At 38.4% G+C, this 25,905-nt stretch overlaps 1 protein-coding gene across 5 annotated transcripts in view; it reads right to left on the reverse strand.

Moving 5' to 3' along the window:
* Positions 1-25,905, reverse strand: part of XPO4 (exportin 4) — a 117,567-nt gene that overhangs the window by 58,519 nt on the left and 33,143 nt on the right. For 3 of the 5 annotated variants that reach the window (XM_047077554.1, XM_047077546.1, XM_047077563.1), the window contains exons 3-6: positions 23,308-23,449; positions 18,934-19,072; positions 8,642-8,758; positions 7,749-7,902 (exon numbers count right to left, since the gene is read on the reverse strand). In XM_047077554.1, the coding sequence (XP_046933510.1) occupies positions 7,749-7,902; positions 8,642-8,758; positions 18,934-19,072; positions 23,308-23,449 (552 nt within the window). Of the gene's footprint in view, positions 1-7,748; positions 7,903-8,641; positions 8,759-18,933; positions 19,073-23,307; positions 23,450-23,559; positions 23,731-25,905 lie in introns of all 5 variants that reach the window. The other 2 variants (XM_047077571.1, XM_047077580.1) reach the window with 2 other exon arrangements.

The raw sequence follows: 25,905 nt of genomic DNA on the forward strand, positions 1-25,905 counted from the left end.
GGGTGGTTGTGTAATCTTCATATATAAAGATCACCCTATCAGCCCACTGTCAGTAGAACAGTGACTTTGCATTAACTGGTGACAGATTCGCACACACACTTTTTTTCCCAGTGCAAATAATGGTCAAATCTGCTAAAGACAAATGATCAGGGTAGAAAGTACAGTTCTACCCATGGCAAAAGCAGTTTACTTAACCGATAAAAAGATTAAACCCACATGGTCTTAATGCTCTCTCTAAACCACAGCTTTCTAAAACCAATGAAAAAACCCTGCCATCAAAATTAAAATGCATAGAAAGGCCTTCAAGAATTTACTGTAGACATTAATAAACAAAAGCCCTACATACAATTGTAATTCTTGAGTATTCACTACTCACTCAAACCTAACACATGGGAAAAACATGGATTTAGTGGCTAGCTCTTTACCATCTTCCCATCAATATCATTCTGCAAATAATACAATCTTAAACTCGATACTTCAGAGCACAGGATTACCATGTAAGTAGCGGCATTCATTAAGAATTTACGGAACTGATAACCTAGACAGTTCACGGAATTAAGAACTCAATGGATTCCTTTATAAATAATTAAGTAATTTTAAAGAAAGTCATTTTCTAATGAGAAATCCTGCATTTAAAGGAATTAAGTCAGATCTGCCCAACAGACACCTACATAAATGATCTAACTTACTGAGCCAAAGGGGCACCAAAAGACCCTGCTCTTGGCACACAGGGTTCGACTGTTCAGTTGCCTGTGGCCTTAAATTACTAAGCAATTAAGAGAGTTAAAAAGTTAAGCTTCCTCTTGGGGAGACTTTTTTCTACTGCTCAATCCATTCCTCCCTGCTCCTGTATGGATTCAAACTACATAAAGTAGTAAGTGAAAAATCCATGGGCTCACGAATAGAAAATAAAACTGCACAGCCCTGTTCATGCAGAAGCAAAGAACTTCGTGGGCATCCTCTTGTTCACTCTCCAACCACCTGCAGGTTGACATCAAAAATCAGTTTTGTTAACTGTCTCCTACAGCCAAAGGCCCTACTGTCTCTGGTAGTTATATGTAACTACAGTATGAATAATGGGATAATAACTGCAAGTCACTGGGGGATATCACGGGCAAGAAAACAGATATAAGAACTACCAAGTTCAAAGTTCAACTACAAAATATTTTTCAAAATATTATAGTATAGTGAACACATAATTTAGCATAATCAATCATAACCTAAGATTGAAGGACTACTCTCGACATAACCTTTCCTTCTAATGGCCTGAAGTCAGAAATTCTTCTGGCTAGTTCCTCCTGGATATGTTTCTTGTAAAGCAGAAATATACCTGGAAGGATAATACAGCTACTTCATACACTGGTTAATGACTTTACAGATCGACTTTCCTTTTAAAGTGTATAATACCAGTATAAATAGAGAACAGTTTGGGGAAGAACTAAAAAAAAAAAAAGAATTGAAGAAGAAACTTCGTAATGGCTTTATACATCCTCTCTCTCCCTCTCTCTCTCTCTCTCTCACACAGACACACACACACACACTTAAAAACTCTAGCAGTGGGGCGCCTGAGGGGCTCAGTCGGTTAAGCGTCCGACTTCGGCTCAGGTCACGATCTCACAGTTGGTGAGTTGGAGCCCCGCGTCGGGCTCTGGGCTGACAGCTCGGAGCCTGGAGCCCACTTCAGATTCTGTGTCTCCCTCTGTTGCTTACACTCTCTCACATTATCTCAAAAATAAATAAACATTAAAAAAAATTTTTTTTGACTCTATCAGATACTGATGTCTACCACTTTGCTCCCTACTTTTGAACAAACCTGGACAAAGCTGATCAAAACAGCATTTGAGAGCTAAGAAACTTGGGTCATGGTGGCAGGCATGCCATGCACCCTAAAGCTTACTATCTTCCTCACTACCTGAACTGCATCCTAGGCTATCTAAAAATCCACATCATTGGCTTATCTAGTACGTGTAAGATCGCATTTTCTCGCTTCAATTCTGACTTCTTTCCCTTGGGCAATAAATAGGTTCATCTCTCCGAAGTACAAAGTACAAACTCAAACCAAAGGTTCAAGTGTCTCAAATCCTCATTCCATTCCTCACAGTTCATGGTCTACGGAATATCTACACTTTCTACCTCATCAATGACCAATCACTACTCATTCACTGAAATGGCTTTTGCGCAACGCATAAACAGCTCTTCACATGACTGTCTATGTCCTGATACCCAATCTACGTCTTCCCTGTCAGTATCAGAGTATGTCTGTTACCTTTATTTTTTGAAACGCCCACGTATCTTTGCTTCCCAGACTACTCACCTGGTTATCCCCTCTGCTTATCTAAACTGCCCGCTGCCCTGCTCAATCTCTTTTGCCTCTTCCTGGTTCTTACTACTGTTGGAGCCAAAGATGCTACCACTGATCTTCTCTGCTTCTCTTTGATCTTTCTCACTCCCTTTACTTCAGTGGCTCCATAACAGGAATATCTCCCAAAACTTTATCCTCACCCTTAATCTCCCTCTATAACTTACCCCGACAACAGGCAGCCGATCCGTATGGCACGATTTCTAACCCTTGACATGACTGATATTTTTAAAGACTTGAGACTTCATTCACATACTACACAATTTACTCATTGACTGTACAACTCAACGGTTTTTCAAGTTATACGACTGTCACCATGATATAATTTTAGAACACTTTCATCTCCAAAATGGAGCTCTATGCACTTGAGCCATCATCTCCTACTTCCTCCAACCTCCTGGCCCTAGGTAACTACTCATCTGTCTGTCTCCACAGACCTGCCTACTCTGAACATTTCCTACAAATGGAATTCTACAACATGCAGTCTTTTGTGAATGAATTCTTTCACTTAAGATGTATGATGTTTCCAAGGTGTATCCATTTTGTTGCATGTATCAGTACCAGCCTTCCTTTTTATTGATGAATAATATTCTGCTATGTGAGTAAACCACATTTATCCATTCATCAGCTGACGGCTACTTGGGTCACTTCCACTTGTTGCCCATTATAAATAATACTGCTAAGTACATTCACATAAAAGTTTTTGTATGGGTCACTATTGACCTTTTGGGCACAGTAACTGCTTCTCGTGGGAGCTGTCCTGTGCATTCTAGGGTGTCTAGTAATACCCCCGGCCTCTACTTACCAGTTGCCTAAGTAGCACTCCCCTAGTTGTGATAACCAAATAGGTCTCCAGACATGGCCAAATGTCCCAAGTATGCAAAATCACCCCAACTGAGAACCCCTGCTGTAGAGTTAGGATTTCTTTAGCGAAACCCTGTATGCACATTAATCTTGACCCAAGATCACTGCAAATTAATTATGACAGGACTAACAGTCTTAAATACTAATAAATATCTCAATATTCAATCCGTGTATTCTTTTCATTAATATCTCTCTGCACATCTTAGCTCCACTGTTGAGTCAGTGTCCACTGGCTTCACAATAACATTTTTAGGTCATAATTTACACATTTCTCTGTAAGAAATTTCTAAAAGCTTCAGCAGTCAATTACTCAAAATTTCCTCCCAAGCAACCTAATATATATTTCAGGTTATAAGCATGTCCTTTCATTTATCAACAAATATTTATGTAATACCTACTAAATACAAAATTGGTAGGCTGAGCATGCATATCTAACCCTATAGATCATTTATTCATATGAATAATTTCTCCTATCAATTCTTTTGGTATTCCAAATTAAAAACTGATGTTAGGGCAACTAAATTACACATTAACAGACACAGTAATCATTCACCACCATGACATATATCAGGTACTTCCTACTTCCCCAGCCTCTTCCACATTTATTTATTTATTTATTAAATGTTTTATTTATTTTTGAGAGCAAGAAACACAGAGCACGAGCAGGGGAGGGGCAGAGAGAGGGAGACACAGAATCCAAAGCAGGCTCCAGGCTCTAAGCTGTGAGCAGAGCCTGACACAGGGCTCAAACTCATGAACTGTGAGATCATACCCTGAGCCAAAGTGGGACGCTTAACTAACTGATCCCACCCCCCCCCCACCCCACATCCCACCTCTTCTACCTTTCTAATCAATGGTCAAACATCTGTTGGGATACCTGATATCCACATGCAAAAGAATAAAGCTGGACCACTATCTCACATCACACATAAAACTTAACCCAAAACGGATCAAAGTCTTCAATATAAGAGCTTATATGTAAGAAGCCAGTCTTACAAGAAAACACAGGCATGAATTTTCATGACCTTGGATAAAGCAATGATTTCTGACATATGACAACAAATGAAAAAATAAATAAATTGGACATCATCAAAATGCAAATTTTCTGTGTTCCAAAGGACAACATAAAAAAGTAAAAAGCGACTCACAGAAATGGAGGAAATACGTGAAAATCGTGTATTTAAGAGACTTGTATCCAGAATATAAAAGAACTATTACAACTCAATTTTAAACAGACAAACCAATTAACGTATAGACAAAGGATCTGAATAGCAGTTTTCCAAAGAAGATAAACAATGGCCTATACCTACATAAAATGTTTAATAAATTAACCATCAGGGTAATGCAAATCAAAACACAATGAGATCCTGCTTCGTACGAAACAGGATGGCTATGGACACACAGATTACGAAGTCTTAGCCAGGATGTAGAGAATCTGGAACACTCATATACTGCTGGTGGGAATGTAAAATGGTACAGCTACTCCAGAAAACAGCTTGGCAATTCCTCAAAAGGTTAAACACAGAGTTTCCATATGATCCAGCAATTCTACTCCTAGGTATATCTCACAGAAATGAAAACATAAGTCCAAACATAAACTTACAATGAATGCTCACAGCAGCAGCATTATTCACAGTAACCAAAGAGTTGAAACCACCCGTCAATAAGTTGATCAATGGATAAATAAAAAATGTGGCATATCTTTACAACAAAAAATTATGTATATATAGAGACAGAAAGAAAAAGAAAGGGACAAAATGTTTTCAACTGGTGAATCCTGGTAGTAGGGCATACAGCAATTCTTTGAATTACTCTTACAGTTATCTCTGAATGTTTAGAATTACATCAAAATAAAAAGATGCAAAAGAGAAGCAAATCATAAAAAATTATGAATAAGGATTGATACTGACAACTTAATACAGCCTCATTTAACATGTTATCATTGCAAATGATCAAATATATTTGATACAGGGGCACCTGGGTGGCTCAGTTTGTTAAGCATCCAACTTCAGCTCAGGTCATGATCTCACGGTCCGTGAATTCGAGCCCCACATCAGCCTCTGTGCTGACAGCTTGAAGCCTGGAGCCTGCTTCAGATTTTGCGTCTCCCTCTCTCTCCGCCCTCCCCCCACTCATGCTCTGTCTCTCTTTCCTTCAAAAATAAACATTAAAAAATATTTTTTTAAATATGTATATATATATGCTACAAGATACATATTTTACAAGGTCCACTTGCTACTCATCTACCTTAAAAGATAAATCATTTCTAAAAAGCCATCCACTTAATACATATAACTAGGTTAAACTTGTTCTATAGGCCCTCTTAAAGGTACAAAGCTTAATATCCAATTCCCTCCCCACTGACTGAATAGATCACCAAGAAATTCCCAAGATTAGAAATTATATCAGAATTGGATTCCATGAAACTGATTCCGTTTAATTAGCACTGAAAATGTAGCTTAGTTTAACTCCACCGCCATGCTCTTTCCCCTACACTTAAAGCTAACCCACTTAAAGGAAGGACCAGGGAGCCAACAAATGGCGACTATGCGAACTACGCTCACGAAAGAATTCATTTGTAAGTCACGAAGTAGAATATCCAAAGGTCAAGATGAAGACTTACTTTTCTTTAAACAAGGACTTATTTCCTTTGGGAACACTGTAGCTGTGCTTATTATTTTTCAGATGACAGGTTTTCCAAAGCTTTATCTAAATACTTTATAAAAATATTTTATGTGTGTGTATCTTTAGACAAACTTTGTTTCCAAACTCCCAGAGCACTGTTTCCCTCTACAAAACAGTCACTCTTTAGCCAACTACATTTCCCCCTAACGCAGAGACTTTAAAATTGGCTCCGATATATGCAGTGTAACTTTTGTTGATTTTCCCTACATTTATAATTAATGTTTTGATAGCTCCATATGGTCTGTTACTTTTTAAATCTGTCTCTAAGTTTTTCAACATCTTTCCTTTTCTTACTAACAAAAACTGGAGCAAAACTTACACTGCAACACTCAAAGGGGAAATTTTTAAAAAAGCAAACTTAAAATATGTGCCTTTTAACAACCCCAAAAAGAATATACTGAAGACATAAAATAAATTACTTGTAGAAAAATGATTAAAGAGCAAGGACAAAAAGGGAAAGTAATTACCGTCACTGTGAGCTCTGCCCCATAAAGCAGCAGCTCACTAGGACTGCCTTGGGGAAAGAAAACTGGAGAACTCAGGGTCTAAGTCACAGACTCAACACCCTATATACAACACATAGTTAGTTTTCTACTACATGAATGTATTAACTTGAAAATAGAAGAAAACACTGTACTTCACCCTACCTGACCCCTTTAAAATTTAAAATTTTACCACCCAAAAACATTTGGTGATCTCTATGTATGTGAATGTAACAACCCTCGGCTCTGTTGGGATAAAGAGGGGTCTCATCCTAAATCTCTGATACGGCTGAATACATATTTCCTGTTTGCTTATCGTCTTTTTTCTCCTAAACAGATTCCCTCTCCCCTTCATCCAGGTCCCCAGGAGGAGACTGATTAAAGACACATACAACAGATTAGATTTCCTATATATCAGATCAAGAAAAAAAGAGCATAATGCAGACAGCTAGCTGATGAACTTCTTTATTCAAAGAAGCTATTACAAGCTCAATAAATAGTAGCCAACTCCTGAGAGTTTTAAATGTATTACTACCTTAAATTCACTTAACTATCCATATCTCCATTTTATATTTGGAGTAACTGAGGCTCAGAGACTTTAAGTAATCTGCCTAACATCAGCTAAGAATTTGTCTGATTCAGCTATGAAAAAATTAAGAGACACTAGATAGTATTGCTTTCAATCTATCAACAGGCAGTAAATGTTCTAGAAAGCAAATCATAAACCTTAAACTAAGAACCTGCTTTATAAAATACAAATTTCTCTACTTCAATAACTGATTTTTTAAAAAGCAGATATATGTACCTACAATGTAACTCACTTAAACTTATTTTATATTACTAATAATTAGCTAGAAATAAAAGTTTGAGATTTTTATTTTAAAGAAGGTCACCAAAGAATAACCGTATTACTTACCTTGTTATCCACACTTGAACAATACCGTCATCCATAAAAATCAAATTAGAGCATGAAAAATTAGTCTTTAAGGTCAGCCAAAAAAATCCAACGTAATTACATGTTACACAGAGAAAATGATTCAGTTTCTTGATAGAAATGCGCTTCCCACCTTTTTCCTTTTCCTTCCTAAGAAACACTGCTATTCCTTAGTTAGCAATAGCCCCACTATCCACTAAATTCATTTATTGAACTCCTTTCTATAAAGTTGTGAATGAAATTTTAAATCTTGTAAGTCGTCCACTACATTGTATATTATAAAAAGAAAAAAATTAAATTCCATTTCTAAAAAAAGCGTATTTTCTTTCAACAATGTGCTTTACAAACCTGCAAAGATAAAACATTTTTAGCCACAATTAAGTAATCTATGAAAATCACCACAATTCAGTTGTTAAAAGGATATAATTTGGAGGAAGAAAGTTCCAGCTCAAGACTTGATTGGCGAGGGCAAGGTAACGCTGAAATACCGAAGACATCTGAGCATTGAGGTTTTCCCGCCTGCTGAATTCCTGAAGAACTTCAACTGTTAGCATGAAGATCTGACGAAGGTCTTCTTCCTGTAATAAATAAATCACACGTATTTTTCGATCAAAAGCTTATTCAAAATGTATTCCCATTTAAGAACCATAAAACAAAACAAACAAAACCCCTAAAATTTCCGATGGAAACCACTACCTCCTTAAGAAAATTTTCCATTTTTAGGCCTGCTCATAATTTATAGCACAGTATGCTTTCCAGTGACACCGGTCGGAACGCATCTACTATAATACAAATGCTCGAGAAGTCGAGTCTTTGACAGCTACTACAGAGCTGGAGGGGGTCAGTTGCTTTGGTGCAGAGCCCTCGGATTTAAGCCAATGCCTTCACATAGCTTTACTTCAGAGCCAAACAATACATATGAGACAAAGAGCCCACACCATCTGCAATAACATTTTAACTACATGGCCCTCGTTGGCATTCTGCCAGGCCTATTTTAAGGCCAGCAGAGTCCTACCAATTGAATTAGTTGTATCTGAACGCAGTATGAACAGAGTAACTAATCTAAGGATGTTTGGAGCGGTATTTCCTTTTTGTTTTGTTTAAAGACTAGAATTAACAAGAAATCTTAAATTGTTAGCTATGTGCACCAAGTCTCTATCCTATCCCATCCTTTACCCTTTACTAAATACTATGAAATTGCAACACAAATCTTCAAGTAGAGGCCATCACTCAACTAGACAAAGTAAGTGTTCTTACTCCATTAGGAAAAGACTGTGTTAACAATCTAATAAAACGTAAAAACAAAAATACCAATACCTGAAAAACTCTTTTGCAGTTGCCATGGAATTCCATACTGAGTCCAATGTTGCTAGTTTTACTTGAACTTGAGAATTCGCTCAATAGTGCAGTTAGAATAGAACAGGCCAAAGTTTGCTGTAATTATTTGATAAGAAACAACTGTAAGGCACTATTTTCTCCCAATGTTTTGCTTCAATACAGCATTTGTTTAAAGAACATTTTCTATCTTTAGATCTTACACCTACCAGTCAGAAAACTAGACATGACAAAGTAAAGATAGCTCTTCTTTCTAAGTAGCCTAGTAATCAACTTCAGTTAACACAAATCCATCTATGACTTGAACTCGGGACATTCATGTATCAATCATAGAGTGCAAATGACATTTCAAGATTATCAATGTTGAATGGATTACTTCATTCACTTCACACAACAATCCATATCCCCATTTACAGTTGAACAAGTAAGATTTGGAGAGGTAAGTAATTAAGGCCAGCTGAGATTTGAATCCAGGTCTGTCTATGTTCTCATGTCTATAAAGTGCACAGATGAAAAATGCAACAGATTTTATAGCATCCAGAACATTAAATGGAATAGTTCACAAAAGTTTTTTAAATGAAAACTGAAGATGGTCGTTCTTAATGGCTCTATCCAACAGGCTCCTAATATCAACTTGTTGCTTTTATTCATAGCCTATTTAGATTTAGAGTCAAGGTGCCAAGGATGGAGAGGATACAAATTATTTTGGCAAGTTTCCAGGGGTTAAACAGAAATATGCACACTACCTCTGAACAACCGAAAGATTAAAGTCAAGATGATACTATTTATGCGAGCTTATACAACAGCTGAACACAGTTCTACCCGCCCACCAACTGCAACATCTTTGTTCAGAAATGCTTCTGATGTCAGTACCTTGACCTTACAGATGCTTATCTTGGCAAATCTTAGCAAATATACATAAAATTAAATTCCTAATGGCATGAGTTGACATTTGCTAACGCTGAATGAAGGATGATTACATGGATGACCAATATACTCTATGTCTATTTTTGTACATGTCTGAGACTTTCCTCTAAAAACTGTAAAAAGAATTAAATTCCTATCTGCCTCTTTATCTCAACTAAAATAAACATGCATGTCTGTATAACTAATATTTATGGATGGCACACTAGCTCATACATTCAAGCAGTTTTTAGACTTTTCCACACTAGGGAAGCTTAATATTAGAGAATATATGCAAATTCCCTCGGGAATCTCGGGTACAGACCAAGCTGCCTTCAACAATGGTAAAAGCACTCTTAATACGCCCGGTTTAGTTTAAACACACACACACACTCTCTCTCTTTGTAACTTTACTTCAAGATATACATTTCTTTTATTATAAAAACGTCCTCCCTTCCCCAAATCACCAAGAGAAGTGTACAAGCTTAACTGCCTCTGCATGGCCCCAGGCATATGAGGAAGAAACCTGGTCTGAGAAACCAAGCACTAAAGAGCCTCTTACAGAGAACACAGTCTGGCACATACGCACTTCATTCGACACATTAAAGGGATCTTAGAAATTCATCTTGTACCTTCCCTCTTTTTTCTTTTTTTAGTTAAAAAAAATTGTAGTTTAAAATATGGCTTTCTTTTAAGATGGTGATTGACGATTAAAGTACCAACAATCAAAACCTCACAGATACATTTAAATAACACTGGGGCCAACTATGAACGTTTTAAAAACTTAAGATTTTTAAATATACCTAGGCTTTAGTGGGGGAAAGTAGGTATTAAATTCAAATTAATAAAATTCAAAGCAAAAAATTAGCGCGCAGAGAGATCCAACACGATGGATTCCACGGATCCTGATTCTGGAAACATCTTACAACATCCTGTATTTTCTATCTTTCAGCCTTGGCTTTTCTCTCCTTTCTAAGTCAGATTTCAGCGAACAGAATATTATGAACCCAGAAGCTCTCAGTAAACACAAACTTACCACTCTTACAAACAGATTATTATCTGTGTAATTTTCCACAAGTAATTTACCACAAACTGTCAGTGTCAACCTCTATTCACCACAAAATGGCATATTTTCAAACTATGACCACATTCAAATTTTCAATAACACAACTCTAATTAACGAAATACATGCTCACGATGAAGCTTCATTTTTATGTGAAATAAACACTTCCTAAGAATACACGCGTGTGTTTTAAGTCAAGATAGGAAAAAATGAGTGAAGAAAAAGGGCAGGAGCAATGAAAGCTGAGGACTTTCTGGGGTTAATGCTGCTCAGAAAAAGGAAGACGTTTTAAAAATAAGTCTTTTGGGGCGCCTGGGTGGCGCAGTCGGTTAAGCGTCCGACTTCAGCCAGGTCACGATCTCGCGGTCCGGGAGTTCGAGCCCCGCGTCGGGCTCTGGGCTGATGGCTCAGGGCCTGGAGCCTGTTTCCGATTCTGTGTCTCCCTCTCTCTCTGCCCCTCCCCCGTTCATGCTCTGTCTCTCTCTGTCCCAAAAATAAATAAACGTTGAAAAAAAAAATTAAAAAAAAAAAAAAAAGTCTTTTAACTACAACCTCATGACACAAACAAGGAGCCCTCAGTGGGATGGGAAGGCTTCGTGAGTGGCAATAAAGACCATCTCTCCAAGACAGCAAACTTTCCCACTGATGAAGTAAAATTCACCCATAAAAGAAAGTTATTCTTAACACATGATAATTAAGAATAAAACAGTCTTACTATATATAGACTCAGTTCTCCGAACATAAGAATATTTTGTTTTTAACTTTTTCCCATAAAAAGATCTTAATCTTAGAAAAACTAGAAAGTACAGAAAAGTACAAAGGAAGCTGCCCACAATCCTACCATCCTGAGATTATTACTGTAAACATTTGTTCACAGCTTTCTAATTTTTAATACATAGGTATACATCATTTATATGCCATTTCTAGCAACCTGTATGTATTGTTTTCCACTTTATACTTTTGAAATAAAAAGACAAATTTTTAAAAGTAAGTTCTTTTCAAATTGCTGCCAAAGACATAAGAAATACATAAAAATAAATTATGCAGCATGGTTACAAGTATACCAGAAACCAAATATTCTGGTGTTAACGTACCTAAAATTACCAGCTTTCAAAGAACCATAATTCAGTAAGACAGTCTCATCATTAAAAGATTTGTTTTACTTAATCTGGAAGTCCTGTAAGGATCTGAGATTAGCATCATAAACATTCAATATCCCATAGCACTACGGCTCAATGGGGCCAAATTAACAGAGATTCCTGGAGAACGATGGTTAACTAAGCACTGAGAATGAAGCACTCCCACACATGTCAACACAGTATTTCTCCCTATTCACAGACCACATATCACAGTGCCCAGGACTCAATTCCCAATATGGTTCCTCATTTTCAGTGTTTGATTATCAATCAAGTCTCATTACAGTCAAGTTACCTTCACAGTAGGTGCATTGCACTGTAATGAAGACAGCTAGGGAAGCAAGCCAAAACTGAAATCCTATGGGAAAAAACGAGGACAGCTCCTTCTCAGGACAAAGAAACGGAGGAAAGGGCGGGGGGGGGGGGGGGGGGGGGGGGGGCGGGGCGGCATCAAATCTGCCTCTGAGAGATCACAAATTTTTGTTTTTCTTACCCTTGTAGAAGGTCCCTGTCTGCTCCCTTCAGACTTTTCGGTCTCAATGGTCATCCCAAGTGCATTACCTCTTAACTCCCCCTCTACTGATCAGTACCCTCAAGTGCTGCCTCTCTGCACTCTGTCATAGTCAGGGTTAGACATTCTTTCTGTGCTTGAGACAGAGACTCTGATACTTAAGAGGGTCAGAAACAAAAGCTGTTGTGAATAATTTAGAGTGGTGAATTTCAATGAAATCAGATCAAAGCTGATTGACAAGGAGTATACTAAGACTGTCATACCAAAGCAAACAGCGATGAGACCAGTATAAAATACCATTAGTACAAATTTTAGAAGGGCAAGAGGTTAACAGAGCAATGCTTCATTTATCCCAGATTATAGAGAATTAAGTTAATATCTGTTAATTTTCCAAATACAGCCAACAAACATTTTTTTTTAAACAAAATTTTTTAACGTTTATTTATTTTCGAGAGACACAGAGACAGAATGCGAGTGGGTTAGGGGCAGAGGGGGAGGGAGACACAGAATCGAAAGCAGGCTCCAGGCTCTGAGTTGTCAACACAGAGCCCGACGCGGGGCTTGAACTCACCAGCCGTGAGACCGTGACCTGAGGAGCCAAAGCCGGACGCTCAACCGACTGAGCCACCCAGGTGCCCCCCCGCAAACATTTTTAATGCAACTTCCTCCATGTAAATTTTCCCAAACTTATTATTTCTAAGGCAATTGTTCTATGATGTTGAAATCAGGTAAAGACTTGGAATCTATCTACTAAAGTGTATGAGGCTTTACGCCCCTTGACAAAGTGCACCGGAGTCAGTGCGTTTTGTTTCGAGTTTGCTCCGGTTTCTTTGCTGGTGTCCACCACTCACTGCGGCAGCAATCTGACCAGCACTAACGAGCAGTCCCGAACTGATCATCGTCATTTGCAACATGTTAGAAACCAAGTAAGAAAATGTACTACAACTATGTCCAGAAGAAATTCTAAATTAAAAGACTCTACATGACTTTCTGGAGGCTTAGTCCAAGGCTCTTACTGTTTTGACAAAGGAGTCAGAAAATATGGGTTCTAATGGTGCAAAATTTACCACCTCAAGTAACTGGGAGCAAACCGCTTCATCTATCCTGGCCTCAGTTTTCTCATCTATAAGGGGGGTTAACACCCTCTGCCCCACCTAATTCATAGGACTGTCCAAAGGTTCCCATTAGATAATACAGGTAAAAGTATTATATGTATGTAGCAGCTTATGACGTGAGAAGGTAAAACAACAGTATTTTTATCATTATCATAAAAAACACCTTTTTTGGCTTTTTTGGTCCCACTTCTTGATTATCTACGTTCTACGAAATTAAAGTCACAAGAAAACTTACGATTAAAAAAAAAGAAAGCCATAACTGAAGCATCACTAAAGCGATGTAGTAGATGCTCAGTAAATCTTAGTTGGATTAATGAATCAACACTTACCTCTATGCCTAACACTCTATTAACAAAAGGAAAGTGGAAAACGAATCCATGATGTGTTTGCTACTCTTTTAGCACTTGTGAATTTCAAAATGAAAATTTAAATATGTAAAACAAATAGAAGACATTCAATGAGGTCTCAAAGTTATAAATGAGGTTTAGTATGTTTTCTTTCACTTAAGTACTGGAAATTCACAATTCACTAACGTAACTGTTGTCTTCGCATTACAAGTCCTATAGCAGCATTCTCATTTCTAGTGAAAGCCATTAATTTCATGACAGTGAAAAAATACCCTTCAGAAATGGCTTGCCTTACTCATCAGCTTACTGTCACAAGCACAAGATATTCAAACACTAACTCCAGCTGACAAAATAAAATACTCTTGTTCAGAGAGAGGACTGTCTCTTATAATAGCCTGGCTCTTACCCCAGGAGATTTATTACCAAGAATAAACTTTATGAAAGGTTGCCATACATAAAGCAGACTTCCAGCTGCTCTTCTAAGCAAACATCAATGAGACTTGTGATAAGAGAGATTAGGTTGGCTATCACATCCAGGGGCAGCACTGCTGTAGACAAGTGAATTTCTCACCCACTTCTCTCTAGCACAGGAAAGAGGAAGACAAGAGGCTTAAATACTAAATTAAAGAGCTTTAAAAGTGATTTAATATACGCCTAGTACTTTCAAAGGAAATAAACGTGAAATAGGTGAAAAGTTCAGCTTAAATGTTAATTTAAAATAAAAAATTTAGCTAATTTTCTTAGGAAGTAAAGTCTCCATTTCTATCCCTCTCAAATTAGTAGAGTGGGTCTGACATTAGTACGAAGTATGACGAGGTAACCACGGCAACTTTTATAACCACAGAAGGAAAACAGCCTGTCCACAAAGACACCCACGAAACGACTATTATTTAATAATTGCACAAACACAATTACTCTGAAAATATATCATGATACCTGGAAAATGTACCGTATTTAAAAATATAACCTCCTTAGGAAATGCTTTATGAATCAATATTTTCCCATAAAACTATCTGTGAAGAACAAACACTGTAAGAAACTTAAAGCATTTAAACGAAAAGTTATTATGTTGGTTACATGTATTTTTAAAAACTGCACTTTCCACTCATGAATAAAAAGCATGAACACTTTCTTCTGATTTTAATACTTAAAATATTACCTGACAGAAAAAGAAGTGACGTAATGTAGCGTGTGTCCCAAAGTTCTATAAGCCAAAGGGTGTTAGGCTGCCACAGAGGTGAAACGCACGCTCACTGAATGCTCACTAAATGCACTTAACATTGCCTTGCCTCATCTGGGGAGCCCCAGACATGGACATTATTAAGTTTCTTTTACAAACAGTATTAGTAAAGCAGAGCCTAGAGATGGTAAATAATTTGTACAAGTTAGTAAGGTAGTAAATGGCAGAGATGGATGGGATTTACGCCTAAATGTGAATCCAAAATCAGAATCGGTGTTCTATTATACTCTACAGCCCCTAAACTTATTTGAACATGTACTTTACGCTAGTACAAGGGGATGGACCACCAAAAAAATACACTCTTAGAAAGGAAAGAGGGAGGGCCAGACTACAAACAGTTTCTGACCAACGAAGGTTGATGGGAGCATTATTCTAGAAGAGGTATGATGGTAAAGTTACTTACTTAACTTAGTAATTCATAAGGTCAACCCTTTCATCTGTCGAAAACCATCAGTCATTTATCTCTTCTTAAAATCTCTTCTCTTAAAATCACCCGTATAAAGAAAATTTCAGGGGCACTGGATGGTTCAGTCAGTTAAGATTTCATGGTTTGTGACTTTGAGCCCCACATCCAGCTCTGTGCTGACAGTGCAGAGTCTGCTTGGAATTCATTCTCATTCATTCATTCATTCATTCATTCTCTCTCTCTCTCTCTCTCTCTCTCTCTCGTTTTCCCTCTCCCTCTCTCTCTTCCCCTCCAACTCTCTCTCAAACTCTTTTAAATCAAACGTTCTCCCACTGGTATTCATGTCTGAGACTAAGAAAATCTTAAGTACATTCTTAAAGCATTCCCACAAACTTAATGGTCTCAGAAGAAAACAGAGAAGTATACATAGCAAAATGTTTTACTGATCCGTAACCTCATTGTTTTAGATCTGCCGAATGAGCTAGTTTCAAGCTGCTGGGCAAGGACAAGTAGGGACGGCCACGCGGTGGCCTTTTGCCACACGGGCATTTCACCTGCTGTGTAAACGTGAAAGTACTTTTCTAGTTAAATGTTTCAGCGTGCTCCCCGATGTAAATTCATCCAGCAATCTTGAAATTAAATTCTATCTCCCACTACACATTCTCTACAACTATAAAAGTTCTTAACCCTGCTAGTAGAAATTCAACTTAAAACAAAAAGAACTTTCTGTTTTGGAATATTTCATGAGGATATTAAATTTATCCACTATTCTCAGAGTGTATGCACTGTGAACAGAACAAAATCTTTTCTAACTCAAGAGCTACATCTGTTCTGTCATTGTCAAAACATCAGTTATTTCAGTGACTCCAAAAGATCCAAATGCCAGGTTGCACTGGGACTACTTTCTGTGGTGGGTCAAACTACCCAAGGGGAAAGGAAGGGAAGAACACAATTCCTGAGAATGTGTTCATTCCTGAGAGGCAAGGGACTCTGCGTCCGGAGCCATAAAGCTACTTGCGGGGGATGAGGACAAGCCACAGAAATTCTTCCTTAACGCTGAAATCCCAGCTGATGTGATCGCCAAACTAACCAGGGAAAGAGCGTTAGTCATAAACACACAGATCTCAGAATTACCAGTTAAGTTCCTAAAGTTTAAATCCTGGTCAGCCACAATGAAGCAAACTCCTTTACTGCACATTGGCAAATGAAACAGTATGTCCTTAAGCAGAATCTAAAATAGGAAGAGTAACTTGATTCAGAACAGTAAGGGGCTAGGATAACATCTCTCAGTAGCAGCCTCAGTTCCAAACCTTTTCCCTACTATTTCTGGCTACTTATCTCCACTTGCTTTTCCTTCAAGCATCAACGACAGCCACCATTGGCCATGGCCATTAATCAGGCAACAAATCTAACAAAAATCCATGCAAATGACAAGATTGCCATTATGCAACTGATGTAGGCAACCCTGAGGCATGAGCATGTCAAGAGCAAAGCTCTTCATCAGAAATGATACCATGCCTACTAACACAAGATTAACAGAAGTAAAAAGTAGCTTCCCAATCACTTTTATCTAAAAATTTTAAACGGAACCTTGAGGACTATTTTCAAGGGAGCTTCTCACTACACAAAACAAAGCCAAAATGACTCCTAAAACGCAATGATTCAAACATGCACGTTTTTACTTTCTTTCTTTTTTAAGTTTTTAAGTAATCTCCACACCCAACGTGGTCTCAAACTCACAACCCCAAGATCAGGACTCACTTGCCCCACTGAGCCAGCCAGGAGCCCCAAAACACGCACGTTTTTAAAGTCGTTAGTTTATGCAAACAACTTAATACGAAGATTAAGTGAAAAAGACAAAAACAGAAACAAAACAGACATAAAAATTGGACCTTCAGAGTATCAAAGCGCCTAGAACTGCACTGTCCAATATGGTTGCCACTAGCTATGTATGGCTGTTTGAATTTCAGTTAAAAAAGAAATTAAAATTAAACATTCAGTTCCTCAGTCACACCAGCCACATTTCAAATGCTCAAAAGCCACACGTGCCTGGCACAGTGGTGACATATTGGAGTACAGATCTAGAACATTCACATCAAAACAGAAAATTCTATCGGAGAGCAGTACTCTTGAAGAAATCTGCCACCAAAATGGCAAACAACACAGTATCTGTACAATTAAAAATCAAAGCAGGAATAGAAATGCTCTGGGGCGCCCAGCTGGCTCAGCTGGGGGAGCATGTGACTGGGTCTCCGGTCTCAGGGTTGTCGGCTCGAGCCCCACGTTAGATATGAGAGAGTACTTACATAATTTTTTTTTTTAAAGAAAGAAATGTTCTGTATCTTGACTCCTAGAAATGTACATCTTCAATGGATACGGTAATACATGTAAATTATTCCTCAATAAAGATGACAAGGAAAAAAAGAATAGATATATGACCCCTGGCATATTCCAAAGGAAAAACCAAACATACTTTGGGTATGTAGAGGAAGGTCCAAAATCCTGACAACTCGCTTCTGTGGTCCCTCGGTTGAGACCCTCCTACATCAGCCAGACTGGAGGGCAGATGGCTAGAGAAAGAGGAGAGTGTGGGTCTGCCCGTGGTACAGGTGTGCGGGGCAGGAGGACCCACACACTATGGAAATGAAGGGACGCTGCGTGGGCTCCTCCAAAAATGTACCTGCAACCTATCCTCAAACCGTCAAGTTAATTATTAAACTCACACTGCTCACTGAGGGGCCACTGAAAGATGTAAAGTAATTCATAAAGAGTTGTAAGGTGCACAGTCGCACACAGGTATCTTCCAAATGATTAAAGAAAAGAAACTGGGAGAATGAAAAAAACTACCCAAAACATTTAAAGATTTAACACCTGAAAATCAGGACAGCCAGGTACTACCATTTCCAATCCCACAATATCCTTCAGCTGATTAACAGTCCACAGTTCTCCCCAGGACCACAGCTGATCACTCAACACCAGCTCCAACTCTGAAGACGGACTACCACCAGTCACTCTCCTAGGCATGACTAGTTCTCAAAAGGCAGACAAGAGATTGAAAGGGGGGGAAACGGGCTCTCCAGAGTAATTCCATCACGGACAATGGTTCCCAAATTTGTTTACTTAACACCTGGTAGGTAGTCCAAGTATACCTTGGCTCATTACTGTAGCAACGTGAAATAATCCGTTACGTTACGTGTCACTTTATTCAAACATCTCTATTATCACTAGCAGTTGTCGAAGGCTTATGAAAATGGAGGAAAAGAAATGGCTGCATATATTACGGTCTGTTAGCTTATAGTATTTTACACCATTATAACGATGACTGTGAACACTGGCAACATGGAAAAACAGAATCAAACGAAAAAACAAAGTCCATTACATCTAGAGTATGTAAACATATAAAAAGGGACTAAAAGAAAACACGGATGAATGAAAACTGCTCGATTCTCAGACTGTGCACTTTTTCTTTAATGTAGACGTTGGTGTTGCTGTGTTATTTGCAAAATACAGAATAAAAATTTTAACTATTTACAAATACAGATAGCACACTTACCACAGTGGGATTGCCACTACTTATCAACTGGCTGACTTCGTGAAAAATGCTTTTGCAGTCAATTGATTTATCTAAGGATCCTCGTTTTACAATTACCGCTACTGCTAACAGAATCTGTTCCCGAACATACTTTTGGAGGCTGTAAGACAGAAAGATCATCGTGAAAACCTTTGCATGATCGCAGTATAAAAACAGTCCCAAGTTTCTCCCTACGCCTGACGCTACTAATCACACGGCTCACATCGGAGGGTAGCACAGCCTACTGGTTAGGCACTGTCTCCAGAGCCAGGAGATCTCGACCTGAATCCATGCTTCATTACTTATGGGCTTGGTGACCCTGGTACGCAAGACAGTTTCAGAGCCTTAAGTTTCCTCATCTGTGAAATGGGGGTAACATTAACAGGGTTGTGACCAGGATCAAATGTTCTTCAAACTGCGCCCAGTGCATACTAAGTGCTTCATAAACGTTGGCTGCTTCAGGCAGTGTTCAAGAGATCTAAGTCAGTTCACTGAGAGCCAGATTATGATTCTACCAATAAAAAGAAATTCTGATCTAATACCCATCTCCAACCAGTAGTATAATCTTAAACCCACTCCCTTTAATGTGAAAAGGCAACAGGCTAGCTACCCAAAATATATTATGGACACACACACATTTTTAAAAAACGTTTTGGAGTGCCTGGGTGGCTCAGGTGGTTAAGCGTCTGACTTCAGCTCAGGTCATGATCTCACGGTTCGTGGGTTCCAGCCCCACATCGGGCTCCGTGCTGACAGCTCAGAGCCTGGAGCCTGCTTCAAATCCTGTGTCTCCCTTTCTCTCTGCCCCTCCCCCACTCGCACTCTCTCACAAATAAACATTAGAAAAAAAATTTTTTTTAAGTTCTAAAATTCCTTATCTAAACTGTGCTCTTCATTCAGTGTGATGGCAGAAGCAATGATCCCAAGTGAAGGAATTCTACAAAGTACACAAAGTAGACTAGACCACTAGGGCACGGAGATTTAGCTGTCCTGTCACAACCTTTTCTTGAAGGTAAGGCTCAGATAACGTAACTTTACAATCCGGCTTCTAGAATGCCACAAGGATACACCAACCATGTGCCCTTTGGAATAAACCCCCAATTCCTTAACGCGGCTGACAAGCAGTGGGACCCAACCTGGCTCTCTTTGGACACTACCACTCTACCTGTTGTCCTATCCCCTGCAAAGTGTCCCCACTGGGACATAACTGAAACGGTCACCCGCTTCAACAGTCTGTCACAGTCAGGGACCTCCTCCTGCCTCTCTGATCCCCGCTTCCACATTCGCTCAAAACTGCAGACACGCTGAGCTCCTTTCAGACCTCTGAACGTCTGTGTCGTCTGTGTCCTCTGCTAAGGCCGTGTGTCCCTCTCTCCAGAGGGGGCTCCCTGAAGCTCCCTGAACATGGTGGGCCGTTACTAAGCAGGGCTCCCCCGACACACGACAGGCATCTATCAGACATACAAACAAACATGCCCCCCATGTCAAGACTGAAGTGAAAAATATTCCTTCAAAATACACACTTGAAGCACTCATAAGCAAATAAATGCAGAGACTGTACGGGAAGAACAGGAGGAATGTGAGTTAACCAAAAGGAGTTTTTGTACATTTCAGGGGACATGATAATTTCAAATACACCGACTCCTACTAGAAAGCGTACATAAAGCTACTTTTAACGACCTCCATTGGCAAGAATTATAAATTACTAGGAAAATAAATAATAGCTCACACTGGTTGGTGTTTGTTATGCAAGGCTATAAACGAACTTCACAAAAGTTAATACATTCAACCCTCACAACTACCTTCTGAGTACAATACTATTATTAACTCTAATAGCTAATTAAATACTAATAATTTTAAAAACTAATGCACAGAGAGGGCAAGCAATCTGCCCGTGCACACAGTGGCAGCAGTAGATTCTCAACCGCCCTGCTATACTGTCAGGTGCGCCTGGCATTTCACTCTGTGAAAATGCTATCTCAATTAGGAGGAAAAAACTAGAAAAGAGAAAGTTCTGTGTACCAAACGAGAAGTATACAACACTATGTATGCATTCTACTATGTATGTATTCTACCTATGCGGTATACCAACAGTTTTCACTTGACTCTGGTCCATACCGTAGGAAATTCTACAAGATAAAAATGTCTGTGTCATGAAAGACAAAAAAAGGCAGAACTATTCTAGATTAAAACAGAGTAAAGAGACTAAATACAATGTATAATCTGCGGTTAAATCCTGGATCAAACAAATAACTTATAAAGGAGGAAAGGATATCGATAGCATTATTCAGACAACTGGGAAAATGAGAATATAGGATCAAAATCATATTAGATTAATTTAATATGCCAATTATATCAAGAGTATTGAGGGCACCTGGGTAGCTCAGTCGGTTAAGCCTGTGACTTCGGCTCAGTCATGATACCATGGCTGGTGAGTTCAAGCTCCACCTCGGGCTCTGTGCTGACAGCTCAGAGCCTAGAGCCTGTTTCGGATTCTGTGTCTCCCTCTCTCTCTGCCCCTCCCCTGCTCACACTTTCTCTCTCAAAAATAAATAAACATTAAAAATTAAAAAAAAAAAAAAAGGATGAAGTAACCTAATTTCTGCAGCACACTTTCAGGTGATTCAGGGGAAAATGCATATATGTGAGAGAAATCAAATGTGACAAAACGTTAACTGAGCCTCCACCAGGAAAAGAGTGTGTGTGTGTTCGTTGTATTATTCTTTCAACTTTGCTTAAAGTTTTTTTTTTTTTTTAGTGTTTGGGGCGAAATACATAAGTGAATTATTTCAATGTGGAACCTTACAATCAACTCTAAAATAGCTTCTGAACTAATGAAAATTACTGAAGAATGAGATTGTTTTGGATAATAGAAGAGATCACGTGCATGTGTGCATGCACGCATACACGCGCGCACACACACACACACACACACACACACACGCAATCAAAATCTACCACACATTTAAGTCTATCAAACTCTCCAGAGTTCAGCAGTTCCAACTTGGGGAGGGTGGAGAAAAACTGGGACCAATGAGCAGCTCCAGGAGCACACCCAAATGGCCTCATCAAACAACAAATTAAAATTTAAATAAAGAAAATCAGCATGAAAGAGAAGAGAAAGGTTTCAAATTGGGACAATTTCCCTTTATTCTATTAAAACCAGAAAAAACAAGCCAAACCCTCCCTTTACATACATCTCTATCCAGTCATCTACAGAAAGTATTACCCATTACACCTGTAACGTTTGTTTATAGGCTAAGTAAATCTTGCCTTTTTTCTCTTATGCATTTTTCTTTAGACAGAGCAACTGGCACTTACCTGCATGCTAAATTCACGCCAGTAATTATTGTTAAATATTATGAGCTCAGAAGACCGCGAGTGAACAATCCGTAGAAAGAAAGGTGTGCTCTAAATTATGTTTAAAGCTTCATGCATACTGATCACCATTAACTGACATGCCTAGTTACCAGGAGTTCCAATTAGAGAGCATTTCTTCACTGAATTTGAAAGTGTACGTGTATGGAAAAAGGATTCAATTGTTCAACTGCACAAATAGCAAACGTGCGGTGTGCAGGGCCTCTTCCTAAAAGACGACTTGGTATTTGAGGGATTTACCAAAAAAAAAAATCACACAAGCAATGAATGTACAAATCCTGTAAAATGTTCAAACAATACAACGTACATAACACAAAAAGAAAACTCACTTTTACCCTATTTCTTAAAACTGATCCATTTTCCAAAAGAAAGTATTGAACAAATTTGGTGCTTTCTCTTCTACAACCTTCCTAACGTGCATTTCCGTGCACATGTATGTGTAACACTTGGTGTTTTAATGGCACCTGACCACCTTTGCACCCGTGTCCTGGAATACTCACCTATGTCTTATGATGCTACCAAACACCGAAAGAATGACTATGTACAAAGGATCTTCCATGGAGTCCAAGATCAACTTTTATTCATAAGCAAAATCTTTGGAACTAAACGTCCACGAAAAACCCTTAATATCCAGCAACATCTTTTCCAAGAAACAAAACCCTGTATCATAAGCTTAAATATAAAGTCGTATTTCATTAAGCTGTATAACAACCCACAACCACGTGTGTGTGTGAGTTTTTAAAATATGAGCCCAAGCAGAGCTTAACCATAAACATCTATCGTTAAAAACATAAAGGAAAAAAGGGAAAGAAAGAACGAAAGAACAAAAGAAAGAAAGAAAGGAAAAGAAAAGAAAAGAAAAGAAAAGAAAAGAAAAGAAAAGAAAAGAAAAGAAAAAAAAGAAAAGAAAAGAAAAAAGAAAAAAGATAAGACAAGGGCAGCGCAGGTATTGGAGCAGCGCCTCCGCCGTGTACTTACTTAGGCCTTTGTAAGACATAGGTTAAAAGGAATGTTCGCAGTGACTCGATGCTACCTTTTTCCAAGAGAATCCACTCTCGGACAACTGCTTCCATGATGGCTGTGGCAGCTTGAAAGAGGACATAGTCCACTTTACTTGTTTCTGAGGAGAAAATGGGAAACTTTCTTTAAGCAGCAATTCCTCCTTCTTTGAACAGTTTGCATTTATTAATTTAAAAACGGAACTTTTCAGACAAGGAATAAGATGGTTACCTGTTCTTTTTTTAATCCAGTGACCTTGCTCTAGCACCACAAAGAGGTTAGTTCCTCTCAGAAGACACCCCAGGCAGGTGGCAGCTAATCACCGATCACAATTTTCACAAACTTTCCTCACCTCTCTTCAACTGTTACTTCCAAAGCATGAAGAACTAAAAAATAACACAGCTTTAAAAAAAATAAAAATAAAAATATAAAGCAATCAGAAAATTTCCTAAGAGATTCTCACCCTGTGCAAAATAGAGCTTTGCATTTGCAAAATATCTTAATAAACTCGTCTTTGAACATTACTATTTGTGGTGAGCCATGCTGTTAAAATATTTGTTAAGAAATTAAGCTTTCGGCAGGATGGCCCATCCCCAATAGCAAGTTCAGAAATAAATAGAATCACATTCAGGTTATTTTTCTCAAAATGTTTAAAAAAAAAAAAATGGGAGTCACATTTACCCAAGGTGAGAAGTTCTTGTGAATTTTCTGATTGCAATACTGATCAAACTGAGTAAAATTCCAAAGCTACACTTAGAAAACCCCAGCCTTAACTAGCAAGTTATAGTATCTGAACTAAAAACTGAATCAGGAGGGAAAGAAAAAACAGAAAATTAACATACCTAAGAAATATTTTAATTTTCTATTTTTTCTTTTATTCACCAATACCACTACAATCAGTTTCCAAACAGCATTATCAAAAGGGAGAAACAGTCAAAATGAAGTCAAGAAAAAGTAGAAATTTTCCGAAGTTCTGAAAAATAACCATCATGTGAAATCCATGAAAGTTTATGATTAGACTGCAGGTTATTTGCCAAGATCACTAGACATGAGTATCCGAGAGCCCTGAGAAATTAACTCTAGGCATAGAATGGCACCTTCAAGAATTTATCAGAAGAGCATGAAGACATAGGAAGGCACATCATTTTCTCTCCTACTCAAGCTCAGGTCATTTAAAAATCTTGAGTGATCTTGACACAATACGCTATAAAAATGGGTGAAAAAAAGGTACACCCTACATAAATTCCATCAATTTAGACTACCAAATAGGAGTTTTGAACATAACAAAACCAAAAAGAGGACCCAATTTGGACCTTTTTAAAAAAGTTTGATTATTCCTTGCTTTCTTAACATGAATTCTAAGTGAGATGATCATCAGAACTCACAAAAATTTAGGAACCTTAAAATATTATCAGTAAAGAAAGCAATAGCTTCCAAAAACGTAAACCTATCATAAAAAGATGTGTTTAAAGTTCCAGGAGGAAAAAAAAAAAGTAAGTGTAAGAGGAACTGAAACAGAAACTAGCTATATCTATTTAGATCACATAAGGAGAAATACGGTACTGCTTCATAAAGGTGATTCAAGTAATCTCTTATTATAAACCTCTTCTATAAAGTAAACGATGGTTGATTGCCTAACTTCACTTTCTAGTGCCACAGTAAAAATCTTAAGGACAAGAAACCCCAGATCCTTAGTTATGGATTTTAACAAAGAAGCAAAATCTTAGGGACTCACAGAATTTTGGACATAGAACTCCAAAGGTCACCTAATTCAATTCCTGCCTTTTAAGGCTGAAGAAAGTGTTGACGCACCAGGGGACTAAGAGAAAAGAATTCAGGATCACGTGGCCGGTGAATGTTCCTGGAGCGACACTAAGCCACCCCTAAACGCACGTGCCAAAGAAGAGAAGACCAAACGAGCTCCTTCCTGTTTCCATGCTTATTTCTAACTACCTGTGCTTACAGCCAAGCTGTTTTTCCTGCCTCCCCCTCCTTTTTGCAAGGGACAAGGGAGGGAGTTAACTGCAGAAGGTGAATGACAGACATTCAACAGTTTCCGAGGTGACTCTTTCTTAGATGCCTTTGTTTGGGCATCTCTACATTCCTACTCCCGTAAGAAGCTTCTCTAAGAATGGAGGAACCTGAAAAAAAGAAAGCCAAATTCCAAATTTCAAGGAAGGAATTCTCCTAACCTAATGGATCGCACTACACCTTCTCACGAAACTGTCACTAGCCTTCATAAACCGCACTTCAACACGATATAAATGTGCAAAAGGTGCTCTATGGAACTCTCGAAGCTACCAGCAGAAGATTGGGCCTTCACGTGGATAGATGAGCCTTATCCTTGCTCTCTGCTCCAAAGATGCTTGAAACGGCAAGGTCTTCACGAGGAACTCCCAAGTCATCTAGAATTTCTGATACTTTTCAGTTGTTCTCCACTGACCAGGGCATTGTCTAGAGAATCAATTATTTTAGGCCACTTCGGCAGCAAGTTGCCCCTTTTTACCACGGTAACTTTCTTTAATAATTATGTAAACAAAATTCATTTCTATCACGTCAGCCATCTGAAACCACACA

Source organism: Lynx rufus, unplaced genomic scaffold (assembly GCF_022079265.1).
Source record: "Lynx rufus isolate CCGP_SWC_20201006 ecotype Redwood Valley unplaced genomic scaffold, mLynRuf1.p SCAF_1, whole genome shotgun sequence".
NCBI classification, from domain to species: Eukaryota; Metazoa; Chordata; class Mammalia; order Carnivora; family Felidae; genus Lynx; species Lynx rufus.